At 40.0% G+C, this 21,018-nt stretch overlaps 1 protein-coding gene across 1 annotated transcript in view; it reads right to left on the bottom strand.

Annotated features, from left to right (window-relative positions):
* The window catches only part of KAT6A (lysine acetyltransferase 6A), a 51,615-nt gene that overhangs the window by 13,865 nt on the left and 16,732 nt on the right, over nucleotides 1–21,018 (bottom strand). Inside the window, exons 4-15 of the mRNA XM_075444582.1 lie at nucleotides 16,312–16,420; nucleotides 15,632–15,747; nucleotides 15,294–15,375; nucleotides 14,386–14,521; nucleotides 12,376–12,689; nucleotides 11,232–11,350; nucleotides 8,153–8,268; nucleotides 6,069–6,210; nucleotides 5,465–5,626; nucleotides 3,563–3,656; nucleotides 2,042–2,273; nucleotides 677–887 (exon numbers count right to left, since the gene is read on the bottom strand). Coding sequence (XP_075300697.1) covers nucleotides 677–887; nucleotides 2,042–2,273; nucleotides 3,563–3,656; nucleotides 5,465–5,626; nucleotides 6,069–6,210; nucleotides 8,153–8,268; nucleotides 11,232–11,350; nucleotides 12,376–12,689; nucleotides 14,386–14,521; nucleotides 15,294–15,375; nucleotides 15,632–15,747; nucleotides 16,312–16,420 — 1,833 coding nt within the window. The remainder of the gene's footprint in view (nucleotides 1–676; nucleotides 888–2,041; nucleotides 2,274–3,562; nucleotides 3,657–5,464; nucleotides 5,627–6,068; nucleotides 6,211–8,152; nucleotides 8,269–11,231; nucleotides 11,351–12,375; nucleotides 12,690–14,385; nucleotides 14,522–15,293; nucleotides 15,376–15,631; nucleotides 15,748–16,311; nucleotides 16,421–21,018) is intronic.

Here is a 21,018-nt window from a genome sequence, read left to right on the forward strand (position 1 = left end):
GAAAAAGTGCATAATTTGCCTCTCGGTATTCTAGTCAGTGCTTATCGCCTGATGTGAGAGAGCAACCCTTCAAGGACAGCAGCCTAGATTTCAGAGACCTTCATTGCTCTGTGGGCAGTAATTCTAAAGCTATTAGTGGTTTTGCAAAAGTACACAGCAAAAACCTTTGGTGAAAAACGTTGTAAGCTTTTGTTGATTCATTTCCATTTATGCTATTTGTCACTTACGGAAATACTGGGTCCTTCAAACCTCAATTCATTTCAATAATTTGATGAGACCCCAGGCTGCTTAAGAGTGGAAGGCAGGTTTTTTGGCTGGTTTTTTTGATTTCTTGTTTGTGGGTGGTTTTGGCTGGTTGGTGGTTTGTGGGGGTTTTTTGTCGTTTTTTTTTTAACCCCGCTCCCCCAACACATACTGCAAAAGTCATTAAGGGTAGAAAGAGCATTTTTACTCTTTTCAGAGATAGACTTTAACCTTTCTTTAGACTGCACTTCAGTGTTTTCCCTAGTTTTAGCTTTTAATCTGAAACTATAAAGGATCATAAACTAATCATGACTGCATTTCTTTTCATGATTATGCCAAATGCCCAAGCTTGGCATCTGAAATCATTAGCATCGCCTGCAAAAGCACGAAGTATAAACTATATGCCACACAGAAGTAACAGATTCACTCTTACATTGGTCTCTGGATCCTTTTCTTTCTGCTCTTGTTGCTCTTCATTTTCCCCATCCTCTGTCTCCTCTTCTTCATCTTCAGAGACAACCGAGTTGGAAACTATAACAGGTGTCCAACGCAGACATTCTGCATCCACATCTATAGGTCGGACATTAGTTCTAAGTTTTGCCATATGTTCCTGGATAAGTTTCTCCCGACGAATGATCACAAATCTAAACAGTAATAATACTCTGATCAACAACAGGCTACATACTGCACATGTTTTCATGTGAAGCAGATATAAGATATTACAGAAAAATCTGTGCACTGTCAATCACTGCTGCCATGAATAACTTCATGAATAACTAATAACTGGCAAGAGAGGACAGAAAGCTCATTAAAATTCTACAATATGCAGTACCGTCAGACTACCAGAGAAAGCATCTTAAAACCAAGGAAATGCTGTTAAATCCTTTCCACTTCTTGTTAATGGTGAAGCCATTACCCTTCTGCGGGTAACATTAAGCTACAGCGTATCACTTTTATTATTTGTTAAACAGACAAGGGGTACACCACTTAGGGAATAGGCAACATAAGGTGAAAGACAGCGAATGGTAATAAAAGGACTGTTTTGAAAAGTTACAGTCCCACTGTAACTAACAGTGGATTTTATTCCGGGGTCTGGGACTAGTATCATTGATTAAAGTATACTGTGAAATGAGGACATAAAACTGTTCTCCAAAAACTTCAAGTTTTCCAAATAAGTTCCATGTTTAACACAAAACACAGCAGAATACAACCCCACTCTCAAAACTGCTATGGCATGAATCAAGAATAATTCCCCGTATTTCACTTGACTTGTACGCTGAGCTGGCAAGCAGACTGCCTCTATTCTATATCCACACACCTCATTTCTCTCAGTGATCTATCCCACTGTTCAAGCATCCCATGTTAATCCACACAGTTAATATTCTCTTTGAGGCACAGAGAAAACAACTGTGTGCTCAGTGTCTGGAAAAAGGAACAGATTTCCCTCCAGAGAAGGGAAGTTGCTGTTCTTTGCTCTGTTTTGCAAGTATGTTAGATTGATTATGCTGAGGGACCCCAAGAGATCGTGGCCACGAAACCAACTCGCTTTCTCTCACAGCTGCAAATTACTCACAAGTTCCACAGCTGCAGAGCTACACAGCAGAAATCTGATCCAGCTTTGGCACTGAACAATTCTTGCATCGCATATGAGCATCAGAAATCTCTACAGGCAGCATTTGGACACTTAAGTCCTAAATAGAATCAAGCTTATTAGATGTGACTTGTCTCCAAACACTGTTAAATTTCATTCAAATACATCTGAAGCTTTTTGGGAATACAACAGGACTCCTGTACTCACTGATCACTACGGAAGTCAAGCATTCGTAGGTGATGTAGAGTGGAAGTGATATCCTGAGGGCAGATTCCAGTCAGCTTACTCAATTTCTTGATGCTTAATTGCTTGTCGTGTTGATGATAAAGGCACTCCAATATTACACTTTTCCAATAAGCCATATATGAGAGGCGCCCCAGGTCTGACAGGGGCTTCTCTGGTGATCCTGCTTGACCCTCACGCTTTGAAAGCAAATAGCCTAAAGATATACAAGAAAAAATGTTCAAAAAAATTAGCATACACAGCTTCTGTTTCCACCTCAAATTCTACAAAGGCATTTTTCCAGAAAGTAGTTGAATGCCACCTACAAGATATAAATTATAATTATGAAGGATATACTGAGCGGTCTGGCTGACCATTTTTTTTTTTGTTGTTGAAAGTCCTGTTATTCAATGATGGAGTATGATTTCTAATCAACACTGACATCAGACATTGCCTATGGGCAATGCCACAAGATGGCAGCAGTTGCCTAATTAGAAACTGTACTAAGCCTCAAGTACACAAACTGTCTGATGAGTATCTTCCAATTGCAATAGCAATTTTGAAGATCACAGAGAGAAAACATATTTAAGCCACTTCAAACTAATACGACAAAAATTTGATTGAAAATTCTCACTGTCAAACTTCATGACCAAACTGGAAAGTACCAAGCTCTATCTGCAGGGACTTAATTAATTTAAGACTGTGATACACTGCACAGGTTCAGTAAAGACCGAGAGATTGCATCCTGCCAAAGGGGAACCAGCTGACAAAAGTGTCTTCTCTCTGCTGCTCTGCTATAGCCCAGATACATTAAGTTCCTTTGTTTCACCAAGATTTTCAAGAGAACAATTTATCTACAGAAGTATATTTACCAGAAAACTCATTCTAATATACTTATACCAGTAGTATTTTCCCTCTGGACATTAACTCCAAAATTAGCACGTCCTCAGGGAGGGCTACATTAGATTGCACTCAGCATGAGAGATATAGTTACAGTGAAAAGTTTCCCCATGAACTTGTCAAGATCCATGTATGAATCTAAGAATTGTCCGAGTATTCAGAGCTTAAGTATCTCTGGTTTAGTTGCTCTCAAAGCTATATTAAAACATAACTATGACTACCTTTTGCTCAAGACACTCCTTCACTTAATCAAGCTGCTGAAGGTTTCAATGGACCGTGCAGTTTTAGGGTTGGCTTTCTGTAGAAAGAACTACATGCATAAGGTAAGCTTTTGCTGAAACCACTATGCTGACACATGCCTATAGTTTCCACTGTAAGTTGTCTACACAGGAAACATGAGAATTAGGGGGAAAACGATCAATTTGTCTTTAGAACTGAAGCCTTTCAACAATAATAATAAACTGTGAAGTTCAGATGATTTTGTGAGGTTTAGAATCCTTTGGCCTGAGATTTTTTTGATTTGAAAAATATCCTCTTCCACAGTTAAGCCTTTCTTTAAAATATGAAAAGACAAAGACTAAAAGAAGTGAAAAAAAAGTTCCTTACTGAAGTCAATTAGGAATCTGCCATAGCCCTTACGCTGGTATTGTGGAAGAATCATTATACAGGAAACATTGTACTTCTGTTGGCAGTGTTTTTCCTGTTGGAAAACAAACAGCAAATTTAAAAAAAAGCAAACAATGACCAGTGAGAAATAGTGGAAGTTGTTTTGTATAAGTCCCTAAATACTTCTACAGTAAAAACTGAGACAGAAAGCCACAGTCAAAGTTTCTTAGGCACAACAATGTACATGAGCCAAGCAAAGACTCAGAAGAGAGAATAATAATAAAAGAGAGAATAATACCGAGACTCCCTTACCATCATCTGAGTTCAAAAAAACAAGAATGAAACCTTTACATAACTACCATCTTCTGCTTAGATACAATACAGTAAAGAACATGGGCCGCACGGCAGATAAAGTTCAAAGCATAAACCAAAAGCAGCTAGATTCACTGAAAAAGATTGCCATATTCCAATGAATCTTTAAACGTTATAACCATAACACACTAAAATCCAATCTCAAATCTGCTGTTCTGGAGACTGAAAGGAAAAGCTTCAATTAAAGCTAATTAAAAATAAATAAAACAGTTACAGACAAAAATCTTAAGAAAAGGCCTATCTGAAATCTTGGCCCTGTTCCGTCAAAAAAAATGAAAGGATTGAAATAAGGTTCAAAATTGCCAAACTTTTTTTGAAAACAATGTATTTACAGAAGGAAAGATGAGATATAAGTACTTGGTAACAATGTTTATCTCGCAAACAGTACTATCCATCGCCACCAAGAGCAGGAAGTAATTTGAAGAGTTGGGGTTTTTCTTAGCTACTAGCTGCAGTACAAGTTCCTTAGAGAATACACGCTATTCAGCATTATGAGGAAACTTGGTTTTATGCGTTGGTGTAGTTGGTGGTCTCTGAATGTAACGTAAACAAAGTCCGATTGCAACAGATGTCTATATCTATATTACATAATACATTACATATATGACCTGGACAGGATGGAAAGTTGGGCAGAGAGGAACCTGATGAAATTCAACAAGGTCAAGTGCAGGGTCCTGCACCTGGGGAGGAACAACCCCATGCACCAGTACAGGCTTGGGGTGGACCTGCTGGGAAGCAGCTCTGTGGAGAGGGACCTGGGTGTCCTGGTGGACGACAAGTTGACCATGAGTCAGCAGCGTGCCCTGGTTGCCAAGAAGGCCAATGGGATCCTGGGGTGCACCAAGAGGAGTGTGGCCAGTAGGTCGAGGGAGGTTCTCCTTCCCCTCTACTGTGCCCTGGGGAGGCCACATCTGCAGTACTGCGTCCAGTTCTGGGCTCCCCACTTCAAGAAAGATGAGGAGCTACTGGAGAGAGTCCAGCGCAGCGCTACGAGGATGATGAGGGGACTGGAACATCTGTCCTATGAGGAAAGGCTGAGGGAGCTGGGGCTTGTTCAGCCTGAAGAAGAGAAGGCTGAGAGGGGACGTTAGAAATGCTTATAAATATCTCAAGGGTGGGTGGCAGGAGGATGGGGCCAAACTCTTTTCAGTGGTGCCCAGAGACAGGACAAGGGGCAACGGGCACAAACTGAGGCACAGGAAGTTCCGTCTGAACATGAGGAAGAACTTCTTCCCTCTGAGGGTGACGGAGCACTGGAACAGGCTGCCCAGGGAGGTTGTGGAGTCTCCTTCTCTGGAGATATTCAATACCCACCTGGACAAGCTCCTGTACAGCCTGCTGTAGGTGACCCTGCTTCGGCAGGAGGGTTGGACTAGATGACCCACAGAGGTCCCTTCCAACCCCTACCATTCTGTGATTCTGTGATTACATAAAATACAAGGGCCTAAATTCCAATAATTTAAAGACTCTGAAGCAGCATTTCTCAACACAGCAAATGCAGTTCCAAGTCTGAAGTACTCAAATACTTGCCTTGGAAAAGTAGCCAACGAGGTGACAGCCCTTGACATCATTCTGTGTCAGCACATAGAAAAGAAATGGCTCCACGTCATAATAGAGAGTCTTATGGTCCAGGAAGAGTTTGGCTAACAAGCACAAATTCTGGCAGTAGATAGTGCTGACATTGCCATCAACCTTACAGAAATAAGGAAAAGTTTTTGTCACTCCATTTGCTGTCATGCAAGGACATGCTTCATCTGGGTATCCCTGTATATTTGAAATGTCTAACATGAGAGGAAGACTTCTTTGTCGCAGGTAGCATCTCAAAGGACTTAAACTTCTACAGCATAAAGGCCATGGCCAAGTTACTGCTACATTCATTAGCTTAAGAGAGAACATAAAATTCATTTACCTAAAATGAAAAAGCATTTTTACAAAGTGAGCCTTCGCATATGTTTTATGGATGAGTAATCTATACATGAGGTCAGCTCCCGCCGCTTGCTTGTAGTTCTTCACTCTTAGCGACTGAATGCTTCAAGAATGAAGACCTTTAGGGCTATGGAAAACTTGTCACATGATTGGATGCTAAAGACCCTATTTTATAGACAAAAGTAAGTGGCTTAGTTTTCTAACTTACCTCAAAGACTGAAATATTGTTTTTTCTGTAAATTTCATTGGCTGGAGGATGAAACCAGCCACATTTTTTCATATGCTGTTGGAGAATCGTTCTGCTTTTCATATACTTTAGACAGAATTCACATAGGTACAACTTGGGTAGCCTGTAAGCGAAGATAAAGAAGGATCAAAGACTGAAGATACAGACTTTTGTATAAATTCCTCACTTCTGCATAGAGCTAACTTGATGAAAACAAACCTAGTATATAGTGACCTTGTGTATGTGCTAATCAGGCCAAAATCACCTTACCATTGTTGGTGTTGGGTTGAAGGTTGGACTTCATGATCTTAGAGGTCTTTTCCAACCTTAATGATTTTATCATTCTATCATACTTAAAGTCATGGCATTTATTCTCTAACAAAGGCATATTAAAAAAAATATACTTTATGTCCCACATAATTACTTTTACAGTATCATGTCAGAAGAAATATATGCATTGATTAAAATCATAGAAAAAATAGCAAAAAATCCCTCCAGTTTTGCACTAGTGACGCTAGGATGGATTAGATAAACAATTCCTATTGTCTCCCTTCCCTCCTCCTAACAGACAGCTGTATGTACTCCTGAGCAATGGGTCACAACACCATCTATCTGTTTGCTTGAAAACTATTTTATATTTACATACTATATTGACATGAACAGTTTGAATGCAAGTGTCCTGATATTGTCGTGATTTAACTCCATTTACACACTCTAGCTTGGGCAGGGACGCTACTTTCAGTTACCTTCAATGTCTTTAGCAGACCTAGAATAATTCCTCATGACAGACCACATGCTTTCATTAAATGGTAGAATAACGAGTTTTATTTGATTTTCTCTCTCTAGCTATGGCCCTTAGAATTTATTACTCTTTCTGAATCAAGTTAAAGTTCTGAGAGTTTGCCGTTTAGACAATTTGCAAAGCTCTTAAGCAAGAGAACATCAAAACAACTACACGTGCCTCACAGTAGAACAGTCTTTCAGATGCCAAAACGTGTAACAATAAAGATTTCTTCTTTAGCTGTGCTGAACTACATAGAGCTAAAAATACATCTAAGTAATTCCTGGGAAATTTCTATTTATTTTTCTCTTTCAACTCACATAAATAGTACACAGCCATTTCTAATCAAATCATTCAACACACAGGTAACACCCTATTCCCTAAACAAGCTTATTATTTTTTATCATGAGGAGTGCTGCAGCTGATTCACTGGAGGGAAGGGATGGCATCCGGAGGAACCCTGACAAGCTGGTGGAGTGGGCCCATGTGAACTGTGAAGTTCAACAAGGCCAAGTGTGGGGTCCTGCACCTGGGTCAGGGCAACCTCCAGCATCAATAGACTGAGGGATGAATGGATTGAGCGCAGCCCTGCCAAGAATGACTTGGAGACACTGGTGGATGAAAAATTGGACATGAGCCAGCAACGTGTGCCTGCAGTCCAAAAAGCCAACCACATCCTGGGCTGCATCCAAAGAAGCATGGCCAGCAGGCTGAGGGAAGCGACTGCCCCTCTCCTTCTCTCTGGTGAGACCCCACCTGGAGTCCTGCATCCAGGTCTGGGGTCCTCGTAAAAGACATGGACCTGCTAGAATAAATCCAGAGGATGGCCACAAAAATAATCCAAAGGTTCCACAGGTTGAAACACCTCTCCTGTGAGGAAAGGCTAAGAGAGCTGGGGTTGCTCAGCTTGGAGCAGAGCAGGCTCCGGGGAGACCTTATCGTGGCCTTTCAACATATAAAGGAGGCAGGTCATTTAGCTGATGCTGCTCCCTCCTCAGAGCGTGGAATATGTCAGTTCTTTGGGAATTCATCTAATCATATACTCCTGTGGCAGTTCGAACGCTCACAGCATATGCAGGTTGTTGCAGAGAGCTTATCAACTTTTTGACTCAGCCTAAAAAGACCTTAAGACATCTATCAGCTACCATGAAAAGTATCTGGATTATGCCTACTTTGCTTCTGTCCTACATTCAGATAGAATCTTCTTAAGATTTCTACGCCTGCTGGAGTACAGCTTTCCCATAAACACTGAAGCAGAACAAAGGAGAAGAATGTTCGGTCATACCTCGAGTATTCCTGTGGATACGGGGAGGAGTACCAGGTCTGAATTTCATACTTGCCAAATTCAATGACAGAAGGGCATCGGACTTGTGGATCGGGAGGCCCAGTCACCCCTACTTTCTATGCAAGGGGGGGGGGGGGGGGAAAAATTTGTGAATTTCCAAGTGAAAGACTTCCAAGCTGAAATAAATTAAAACATCCTTATCTACACAGTCCATCTTACTCAAACTCACAGAGAATTCGGAAGATGCAGACATTGCTTTCTGACACTAAAAACCAGTACCAGCCATACTTCAAGCAAGCTTGTTATTCAGAAAAAGCAAGAATTAGCAAGCATTGTCATACCACATACCTCTGCTACCTTTCACACTGTTGCATGTCGTAGTTTTAAATACTCATTAGTACACAGCAAAATTTAATACAATCTTTTTTTCAGTCCTGTTGCTATTTCCTTTCTTGTTATTTCAACAGCCAAGAACAGAAACAAATAAATTGCTCCTGAGGTTAAAATCTGGAACATTCAAATATCTAACACAACACGTCAGTGTCTTCTGAGCTCTGAGACTATGTGTACTACTGTGAATGTAGTATTCACCAATACAATATTCAGGGTATGGCTATCTGCTTATCATCATGAGTGCAGAAGACTTACAGAAAAACCTCAACTTATTTATTAGAAGAAGAAAAAAAGGAAATATAATATTTGTAAATTACTTACACAACTTCCCCACTGGGAGTTACTCTAATAGTAATTCTTATTTGATGGGAACTAAACCCAAGGGAACTAAATGCTCTGCTTTTAAGTACACAAATGTTTTGTCATTTTATGAAGATTTTCTCTCAAAAGACTGTCACTCACACTATTAAAAATCCAAATATTCCCACTGTCCTTGCACTTTCATATGAACCATCTGGACTGCAAACCTATTAACAAATGAGACCATGTTTCATGCAGGAGGTCAGAAACTAATGTGAAGAGTGCCAGTGAATTACCTATATGCAAATTTAAGGTAGCAGAATGAAATAGCTATACACAGGACAATGGTTTAGGGTTTGAAAGGCTAATATTCAAAATCAACATTTTTCTAAGTTTCCTAAGAGGGACTGGTGTAGGCAGCAGCAGTCACCGCAGAATCTAATCCTAAGCATACACTTTTTAAGGAGCATTATGTACGTGAAAAAGGACATTAACCTCCTATGAAACTATTTAATCAAAGAGCTCCAAACAGAGCCATCAGTAACCGACTCATGTTTGTTTCTATTCTTACTCAGACGACAGAGAATATTTCAGTAGTCAGCCAAATAAGGTCTTACGAGCTTACTACCTGTATATGATCCACAACCACTTCATTACTTTTTTCCCCTTCAGTTTACAGATTTATTGCTTAGGCTTCTCCTTTCATGTTAGGCTACCTACTAGGACAGAAACTAGATAAAAGAGTCAATTTATCTTACTTCAACTCAAAAGCTAGATTTAATAACAACAAACTCCCTAGTATTTAAGAAAAAATATTAAGACAACATTATTAAACAAGCACAATCTTGGGTGCTAGAAGCTTTTGCTATTTGTGAGAGTTCCATGAGGAAAGGAAAAAACAACCTCTGCATTTTTGGTAACTGATACAAGGTTGCACACAACACAAGAATTTCACTCTATGGCAGAAGAAATCACCAAAACAGCAGTTTACGAGGGCAGCTCTTTACAGCTATAACTGCTATAAGCACTTCCTGCACTGTAGTTTCAAATGAATCACTATTATCGCCCAGTACAATAGGTCAATAACAAACACAAATACCACAGGCATCTGAGAAGTCTTAAAGAAAATAGAGTAATATGCACCTACAACAATAAGTCCTGCACCTGTGCCTTCTTTTCAGCAACAAACCCCTCCTCCAAATGAATGCCCAGTAGAGACCCAGCTCCCACACAACTGTTCGCACACCAGTCATTGGAAGAAAGCCTTCAACAGCAGATGACTGCTTCAGCCTCTCTGCTAGCTGCAGATAGCTCTGAATGACTTTCTTCTTGAACATTTAATATGCAGTACCTTTTCCTCAGCTCACTCAAAAGCCTTTGATATGTCACTGTATTTCCATTTTCTTTGGTGAGGCAGTTAGCTCAGTGTACATGCGCAGAGTCCCTGTATCAGCTGCATGACAACTCCGGTCAACCCTTTTCTTACCAAAACCAACCAACTAGCCACCTTAAAGTATTAAATCTACAACAAGAATTTTTCCCACGTGGGGGTTGAGGGAATATCTCCAAAACTTGTTCCTTTTCCTAAGCAGATGTTTGGAGATTAATATTTTCTCTGTTCTGGGTATATTTCCATTGCTTTCATTTTAGATCTTCAGTTATTTTTCTAAAAAATAATTATGGTCACAAGCTCTCATGTGCGATTTACTCAATGATGCACACGCTGAGTTTTTTTTAAAATCAATCCCGTAACAGAGTTTGAAATACGCAGTGTTATACAGTAGTGTTGTATTTGCACCTCAATAAAAGAGTTAACAGCACTTCATCTTAGTCTGGTTTATCACACACATGGTGCAGGCAGTTCAGTCTTGCCACAATTCATGGTCATTAACTCTCTTGGTACAGAGACTATATTTGGTATAACGGAATCAAACCAGACTACATCAGAATCATAGGTAAGCAAACAGAAGTCTAATACCTGGAGAAATTTAAAAGGACAGTTACACTTAGTGAAGCACTGTTCAGTGAAGTCACTGCATAAATTCAATCGACCCCTTTGGCTTCAGAAGGAGTTAAGTCATAAGACCATTCAAGTTACTGAAATGTACAGGTAGATACACACATTACACGTATGTGTATATGCACATATGTGCACAAAGACACACACAGTAATGCCCTATCCTGTTCCATAAGGAGTTAAAGTATCTCAAAAAAGAATGTTTTAATCAGCCAGAGGCCCTACGTAACCCATGCTGCTAGAAAAGAGTCCCACAGTCTGTATGTCTTGTTGGTTTTTCTTGTTGGGTTGGGGTCAGTTTTTTGGGTTTGTTTAAATTTCTTTTATAAATCTGGTATTTACTGTCGGACACTGAAAATTTAACTTTACCTGCAGTGCTTGTTCCTGAATATCTCTAAACAACTCCATGTCTTTCTCAGTTAAGACATCCTGGCTCCCAAAAAAACGCTCCTCATTTTCCTGTTTTCCATCCCAGCCATCCTGATTGTCTGTAAATGAGAAAGAAAATTGTCTTCACCTACATTTACAAAGGAGTACTTGCTTTTTAATGCAGCGACAAACACCTGGCTGTATTCAGATTTTGGATAAATGGCTTAGCACTATGCTCTTTTCTCACAAACAAGGATCACAACTATTTAAGTGCCATATCTGGTGCAACCAAAACCAGGACACTTACATTCATCACCCAATAAACACCCCTTCCACAAAAAAAGCAAACAAAACCCACAAGACACTTCACCTCACCCCCAAAGCACTAAGATACATGACTGTTCTTTCAGCACCAGCCAGGCTAATGCAAGTAAGTATTCCAAAGCTGTAAACCTTGTATATTACTGTGGAATATTTTCCACTGCTTGCTTCGGAACAATTCAAGTTATGAAACTCTTCAACACGACTGTAAAGATCTGAATACAGAGATTAAATCAAGTTCCAGTCATAGATTGTCTTAAGCTAGATAAGAAAACAAGGAAAGCAGAACTGAGTTCAAAATAAGGGATGCTTTCCAGAAAAAAGGTGCCAAACTGCACAAAGCAGGCTCCCCTATGGCTGAGAAAATTCAGAAATGTCTGCATGCGAGCCTATACCATACATCGGAAACTCATGGATCCGTCAGGCTGGTTTTAATTCTCCGTTTCCCGTTTCACGCTTCTACCTCGCTGTTCCATTTTTATTAACCACTGCCTACTTTACATCTTTCATATGTGACATTACTTAGCACATTTCCTAGGGCTATCTGCAAGCCCCTCGTTACCAAAAGGCATTTTACTCTCACAGTAATCATTTAATCCCTCATCACACTTTGCCATCATATACAAAGAGGCAAAGGTCTCTAGGTCGCTTCCTTTTTCCAAATGGTATTCTACCTCAATGCACCACAGATAACTGCATTTGAGTGTTAACTTTCAGCTAAAAGTTTCCAGCCTCTAACAATTTTAGTCACTTCAACATCCTCGCCTTTGCACATTTTCTTGGTGTACACAATACTTACATTGGCAGGGTGAAAAATCTTTACCTGTGAGCCATTCTGAAGTACTAGATTTCCTGGTACCCTTCTTCCTGATCCTATACTGCTGAGAATAGTCTACCACTTCCCCTCGAGCTTTCCGTCCATCAGGGGAGGGAGTGAAGAATTTAGTAAGTCCATCTATAAGCCCTTTGGTTTTCTTGTTAAACTTCAAGGCGGTGCTGCCATCTCTGCAGAAGTCCAAGACGTCTGTCTGCTCCAGGTATCCTCCTTCTGATGATGCCGATTGGCTGGACAGAGCAATCTTACGCTTCCGACCTCGACCAGGGCCAGTTCGAACTTTGCTGAAAGGGCCTTTTGATCTAAAGAATAAGAAGGGTAAAGATATGGTCAGAAGATCTGGTGAGGTGGTTTGTTTTGGGTTGCAAAGCGGACTAGCATCTTCTCTACTTGTTTATCAGTCACACAGAAGCTAAACATGAACTGAAGAATTTCATAATGAAGGAGCCTGTGTACCCTAGAGGAGCCAGGATTCTAAACATCTCCTTAGAAGTACTGTACTACTATTCTCCATATTGAACATTATGGGCAATTCATTTGAGTATAAACAATAGATTTTCACCAAATTTAATGTAACATTAAAATTTAAAATCAGTAGCCAGAATCAATACATTGCAGAGAAGGTTTCGATTTATGCAGTCATAAAACATTTACATTTGTCATTTGCCAAAGTTTCTGTACTGATAGGAAATTGTTGTAAGAACTACATAGAAAGTTAATGCATGCAGGACATGCACATTGGCTAAGAACCTATACCACTGATAGTCATCTTATCAGAAATCAGTGTTGATCTCCAACCAGCTGCCACCTTTCAGGCTGGAAATTTTAAAACTCTGTTGAGATAACTGAGTATTTACCAATTCTCAGAGGGATTGCCCTAGACCAACTGCTGTTTTAGGAAGCTGACTGTTTTTAGCTACGATCTTTGCAGCTAAGAGGATAGAAGTAGGCTGTTTTTTCCTAAAAAGACAAACTAAGCATCCATGCGTAATTCTGTGGATATATTTTGCAAGTGAAATGATGGAACAAGAGCAAAGAAATTGTGAATAAATCATCAAATCAAAATTAAAAGACACAAGGCAGCAATAGCAGATAGCTAGCTTTCCTTCTGCCCCCCTGAATTATATCCGGAGTTCCTCTAAGCAAAGGTATCACACACACACTGAAAAAGATTAAGATGTTTAAGAGACATTCCCTCTATGTTTTTGTAAGCATTAAACTTCGTAAGTTTTTTTTCCAAAATATCCTTTGGTGCTATTGGTTAGAATCAAGTGGTAGTTCAACTTTTTTTTTACGCTGATCTGATGCCCAAAACAGAAGTTATTGTGACATGCTCCTTCATGGTTTTGTTCCCTGTACAGTTAATAGTGCTGCATCACTACAAGCACTGCAGAGCAACCTTAATTCAAGGAAATTACTCTGGCTGCAGTTATCCAAAGAATTCCCACCCACCAAAATCCAATTCCCTGATGACTGGCTAGCCCACAACCACCAGGACAAGGCCACACAATCTGTCCCAGCACAATATAGTGCTTCACAAACGCAGGAACACGTGGAATGGAAGCAGAAACGGGCCAAATATTTTCTGGCAGCAGTGTCAGATTAAATACACATCAAACAACCACCTCACATGCTTTATTGTAGATTATTTTGTTTCTCTAAACATCAGAAAGGGTTCTTGAGAAATGCAAAGCAAAACAATTATGCTGAAGAAGCAGCCATCCAGCACAGTTGACTTGACACGAACAGCAAAATTCATCTCTGACTATAAAGAATACTTCTAAACTAAATGGTGTTATTACAAAGAGTAAAAAATCTAGGCAAAAAGAAGCACTGCTATTACTTCTAGTCTTTCACAGCACTCTTCAGAAATTCTGTATTCAAGAATAACGAAAAGCTCTTAATTGTAACTCTTCTCACAGAGTAGACGAGACACTTCAGAAATACCCACTGCTCTACAGAATCCCACACCTCACTCCTTCTTATAGAGAGACTTACGTTGTACTTTGATTCTTTAACCTGTTCTTGGGACGTCCTATTGGGTTAGCATAGCGTCGTTTTATCTGTGCTGCCTTCTTGTGTAAAAGTTTCCTTCCTTTCTTCCGTGGCCGACATATTTGACATATCCACATACCTATAAGACACAAGTCCCCATCACTGAATGCAAGGGACATCTGTACAGGACAAACAGAAGCATTACAGGCCCCAGGCCTTCCGACAGAAAGGGCAGGAACAGTACCAAATGCCCCAATTATCACATATACATGTAAGAGATACTATGTGTATGTTCCAGCAATCTAAACTCAAGTCCTATTAATTCCAACCCTCACCTACCCCAAATATACTCCCCACAACGTCTCTTTAATTCATAGCACATTATCAGAACCATAAAAAAGTAACACATTTAATTATCCCATATTCTGCTTACAACTACACTACTTCCAACTATCTTTTATAGGAAAATTATCTTCTAACTACCAGGGAAGAATCTTCCACAGATAAGCTGATTTCTGATGGAAAAGTGAAGTTTGGTTGTACTTCAGGATTCTCTGCTGTCCAAATGGATTACAACTGCAAAAAACTTAGAAGCCCATCTCTTTCTTTTGTACAAGGCTATCCATTCAAACGGAAGCTAATCATTTTAATCTGCAAGGATCACTTCTATTCCCTCAAATCTAAAAGACTTTTTTCAAAACCCTTCTCAGACAGTACTGTACAGAAGCAGGAGACAGTGGAAAATCCGAATGTGAAGCTCTGACCCTTCTCTAGTTTCTAATACCTGAAAAAATGCTGCAAAGAACAAGCTACATGAGGCTAAAAGAGGACTAAATATGTGGAAGCACTTTCTACCCACCGATCTCTTCCAACACCATCTTAAATTACTCTTTCCATCACAAAGTCCTTACCTTTTGGCATCCTGGTAAGTGGGGGGTCACAGCACTCCATGTGAAAGCCACGGTCACATGAGTCACAAAATAGCATGTTATCCTGTTGAAGAGAGATAAAGTTAATCTCTCTTTAGAACTGCATCAGCATCAAGCCCTCCATTAATTTGTCGCAATCTCAGACAACACACACATAGTTTCCAACTACAGACACATCATGGTATTTCACAGGTCTCAGACTAACAGACTCAAACAACAGCTGCAAATATTTGACTCTAGAATGATTTTATTTTGCATTTTAACTGAACATCCACTAGACTGATATCCTCTTCATTCAGTCCATATTCCACTGTACTCACAGCATTTTTGCCCTGATCTCGACAGGAACTGCATGTTTTGCACTCAATACACTGCCATCGCAAGGCTTTCACTCGAACTGTCAACTCTGGAGAGAACTTCAAACAGGACGGATGACCTACAGAAAAAGGAGAAAATTATAGCAGTAAAACCATTCCACTGCTGTTAACACTCACAGATAGCTCAGAGAGAGATTACTTTATCAATTATGTATTCCTATGCAGAATTCTGGCTATCCAGATACTCCTATTTTAAGTGCTTCTATTCTTGCTCACTTGTAACACAAAGCCAACACCCTAGACAGCAAGTGGCAGGCCCACATGCAAAAGAACACCAGATAATTATTCGTAACTGAATTGAGAAACATGTGAAGACTGGTCATCATTACCACATTTTTAAAGAAACCTCCGGGAGCCAAAGTATTTGTGTTAGGTTAACTTAACTGTCTCTGCTCTGGGAGCATGAGATTCAGCTGACCTAACTGTATTATGTGCCATAGATGCATACTTCTCATACATATGGGTCAGGAGTAGTCACTATACTAGACTTCTCTGTCTCAAGTGGCAAGGTTATTATGAGATGCATACTCCTCATGTGTACAGGTCAGTAGCAGTCCCTATACCAAGCTCTTCCATCTCAAGTGGACAGGTTACTACTAGCAGCACCACAAATGGTCACCTACCACTGTTGCCACAGTCAGCACAAGAGATCAGCTCTTCAGGTTTCTTCTCCCGATTTTGCTCTTTTGTACCAAGGCAGAAACTGCAGATGGGAATTGGTTCAGCAACCGGCTGCGAGGAAAACAGACAATAAAAGCACTGAGTATATCAAGGAAGCAAACATAATACATAAAATCACACAGACATTCATATCCCATGTAAACAGTATGCAATATACACCATGTCTCACAGATTTTAGTTGGTTCTCACCACACAACACTACATTAACTGTAACCTGCATAGAAGTTAGAATTCTAAACACGAGATAAAATCCCAGGTACAAAGGAAAAGAGAATGGAATTCAGAGCTAGAGGAAACTTGGAAAAACAAGCTGGCAAAGAGGACTACAAATTAATACATAACTGAATGCAAAGTTAGAGAGAGTCGGTGTCTTATTCTGTCAACAAATGAATGGGCTGAGGTGATCTAATGGTGGAAAAAAGGTACAGATGACCCCAGAACACAGTAGTCTTACAAAATCCCATCAAGTATCCGGAAAACAGTAGTGCAATCATCAAAAGCATTCGCAATAAATGGAATAAAACATGTTACAGAACAAGTACAACAACTGTACAACTATTAACACAGTTATGAAAAATGAAAATAAAAGAAAATGCTCTTTTAAGAAATTACATGAGTATCCTGTTTAGCACTTAAAAGCAGCAGACGTAAAGGTTTGCTCTCTCTGAAAAAGTTTAGGGCATTAAACTTTATGTTGGGATAAGGATGTATTTAAGATGAGGCACAACACTAGCAAAATAAGAAATAGATATTAACTAGCCAACAATACATTTGGCCTGGAATAAGCAGGAGGTTTTTAAACCAAAGGACTGACATTCTACAACAGCCTCCTCAAAGAAGTAACAAGTACAATAAGTGATTGTTTTAAAGTGGCACTTGATCAATGAGTAATAGGGAAAGAACAGCCTTATATCCAGTAACATTAAGTGCTGGATCTCATAATCTAGCAAATTCTTTCTAATCCAACTATACATTTTCTGAGACAAGTCTGTGATTTATAGTTTTCAGAGCAAAGATGTAAGCAAAATATGCTAAAATCACATTTAAAACACTGGAAACATGAAAAATGTTAGATTACGGTAAGTTTTGAGACACATTCTTTGTATAGCTGTATCATGTTACACTTGATGATTTCACACATACTTTTTCAGAGTATATTATACAGCTACATATGCACATACTGTTAATTACTGTACAGAAGCATATGCCAGAAGAACTTCAAGGAACCTTTACTATGGCTAAGCCAAAGCACAAGCTGTATCCAGAATAATTTCTTGCATAAATCAGGTTGGTTTATATTGCAGTAATATAGAAACTGGAAATTTCAAGCTGTATCTTTACTTCAGTGTACAGATCCAGTATACTTACAGACTGAGGTGTGTTCCTTACAACATCCACTAGACAGAAACAATCGGAACACCTTAAGAAAATTGCTATTTCAAAATTAAGCCACACAATGTGGAATGACTACTCGGGAATGAAAGCCTAACATTCCTCATCCTGAACACAAGAATTTATCTTAGCCCCAGACGATGTTGAAGTGTAAACTAATATGAAATCACCTGCCTATCGAACTGTTTCAGTCTGCAACACATTCATAGGTTTAGATAATTTAAGGATTCCTGCTCCTTTTGAGAAAGGGAGAAAACAAAACAACTGTAGACAGTTATGCCAAGCATAAAATCACTAACAACCAAGCAGAAGAGGGAAACCAGCACCTTCACTTCCACAGGAAGTATCTTTCCAGCCATAGTCACCATAGCAATGTTGACTAAAATCAGCTACATAGGGATCCTCCGTGCTCTTTAAACACAGACAGGTGACTGACTGTACACAAATTGTTCTCTTTTTGTTCATGGTGCCAGACAGCTAGCTGCTTCCAGTCAGTATGATGTTTACTGGGGGGAAAAGCTGTGTATTAAGGGTCTCTCAGTGCTTTAATTTCTTAGCAATCGAGATTTCAGGAATTACTTTTACCCACTACCTTCACTTGACTTCTTACCTTCAATCTCTTCTTCCTGAGGAACACTTACAACCTCTTGGAACAAGCTATTATTAACTAACCTTCATCTTTCCTGTAAGAATAGTAACTGGCTCTTTTTCGTTATTTTATTAAATTTCAATACCACACAAAGTAGATAAGCACCATTATTCCCATTTTCAGATAAGAAAATGGTCAGAGAAAATTCTTTGAGTAATGTCAACAAGCAGATCAGCATGAGAACTAAAGAGTGCAGTGATTCCTCTCCAGGCATTTGCTGGTCCTCTCTGAAAGAAAGGCAATGATCTTGATCCACCACAAAGTTGTGGTAAAAAGGTTTAGAATACTTTAGAATCCAGTTTGGCACGTTGATTCATCCTCTATATTTTGTCATGTATTAGCTCAGTTAAAATAAAAACATATTTTAAAAAATTTACAAGAACTCTTTGTCTCCTTTTAAATAAAGCGAACTGTCACTTCCCCAGTATTACAAGCGCAGCTGTGCCAGAAATGGACTCAGTGAACATAATTTCACATCCCAGAATCATTCACTTTCCTCTCATTTCCGTCTGAGTTTATGATAAAGTCTCATAGAGAATCTCAGCTACATTGTAACAATCTTTCAGACAGAAGCTAAAAAGGAACATTTATTCTTTCTAATAGTTAAACTTTTATGTGACTGCACATTCTGCAGCATCTATTACCTCTGCAGGTAAGGCTAAATCTTACTTCGACACAAACGGTTTACTGAGCTTTAACTCATAGTTAAGAACTAACAAGACATTAGAGTTGCACTACCTAACGCTGAGGTTTACATCTGGTATAAAAAAAAAAACAAACCACAAAGCAGAAGTGTTAAGAATGACAACCAAGCTATGACAAAAACATTTATACTACTCTACACACTTCTGCTAGCTTTGAAGTTACCAATTCAAAGCAGAAATAAGTAAATGAAGACTGCCAAAACCACAAAAAGAAACCATGATCCAAACCCCCAGCATTTTCTTGCTCCAAATATAGCAGAATCCCAGTGATACTGCAATAGAACAGAAGAAGCAGAAAATGTTGTTTTTCTTAATACAAAAGGGATAATATACTTTCAGAACTGAAACCTGCACCAAATTTCAATCTAAATTACTTATGTATCTCAAGAAAACATCTATGGCTTTAGTTCAAAGGGCTGTAAAACAATGAGTTAACTCATAGAGACTTGACATAAGCCTAAAATGCCTACCGTGCAAATATGGATATATGGGATCAAACTGATAAAAATAAGTACTCAGAAATGCTGTCAACATCTAGTTAAAGAACCGTAACAATTTCATTTTCCACTATATATGTAATCACAGTAGCACCTGGAGACTACTTATTCATGGCGAAAGGCTGTACCCCAACAACACAAGACAAAGAAACCTGGCAAACCATATTTGCGATCACAGAGTAAGAACTGATGTTTTTACCATCCCTTGCAGATTACATCAAGAATGCATTTGGTCTAACATCTGCAAGTGTAGCAAAACGGACTTGAACATCAATAAAGTTTAACATCCTTGTCAGCGATGCCGACAGTGGGACTGAGCACACCCTCAGTAATTTGCTGATGACACCAAGCTGTGTGGTGCGGTCAACCCGCTGGAGGGAAGGGATGCCATCCAGAGGGACCTGACAGGCTTGAGATGTGGGCCTGTGCGAAACTCAGAAGTTCAACAAGGTCAAGTGCAAGGTCCTGCACCTGGACTGGGGCAATCCCAAGCACAAATACAGGCTGGGCAGAGAATGGACTGAGAGCAGGCCCCCCGGAGAAGGACTTGGGGGTGCTGGTTGACGAGAAGCTCAGCATGACCCAGCAACGTGCACTCACAGCCCAGAAGGCCAACCGTACGCTGGGCTCAATCCCCAGCAGCGTGGGTAGCAGGGCGAGGGAGTGGATTCTGCCCCTCTGCCCTGCTCTGGTGAGACACCCTCCTACGCCCCCGTGAGTCCTGCGTCCAGCTCTGGAGCCCTCAGCACAGGACAGACCTGGAGCTGTTGGAGCGGGGCTAGAGGAGGCCACAGCCATGATCCAAGGGCTGCAACACCTCTGTTGTGAGGAAAGGCAGAGAGAGTTGGGGCTCTTCGGCCTGGAGAACACAAGGCTCCAGGGAGACCTTATTGTGGCTTTTCTGCACTGAAAGGGGCTTACAAGAAAGATGGGGACAGGCTTTTCAGCAGAGCCTGCTGCGACAGGACACGGGATAATGGCCCTAAACTAAAAGAGGGTAGATTTAGATTCGGTATGAGAAAGACATTCTTTACAGCAAGGGTGGTAAAACCCTGGCATAGTTACCCAGAGAGGTGACAGATGCCCCCTCCCTGGAAGTATTCAAGGCCAGGTGGGATGGGGCTCTGAGCAACCTAGTCTAGATGGTCTGTAAGGTCCCTTCCAAAAAATTCTATGATTTTAGGACTTAATTACGTGGTCACACCTTATTAACTCTATTACTGAATTGCAAAATAAGCACATATAAGACATTCAAAACTTTTGGTACCACTCAAAAATCACATAACACCATTTGGTAAATATTTTTTCGTTTTTTGTTCCCTCCAAGAAATGAACAGCTTTCCTGCTTCTGCAGGAGTCATACACTACAGCCCCTGACAAAGCAAGTGTGAAAAACCGAACCTCCTC

Source organism: Opisthocomus hoazin, chromosome 28, assembly GCF_030867145.1.
Source record: "Opisthocomus hoazin isolate bOpiHoa1 chromosome 28, bOpiHoa1.hap1, whole genome shotgun sequence".
Taxonomy (NCBI): domain Eukaryota; kingdom Metazoa; phylum Chordata; class Aves; order Opisthocomiformes; family Opisthocomidae; genus Opisthocomus; species Opisthocomus hoazin.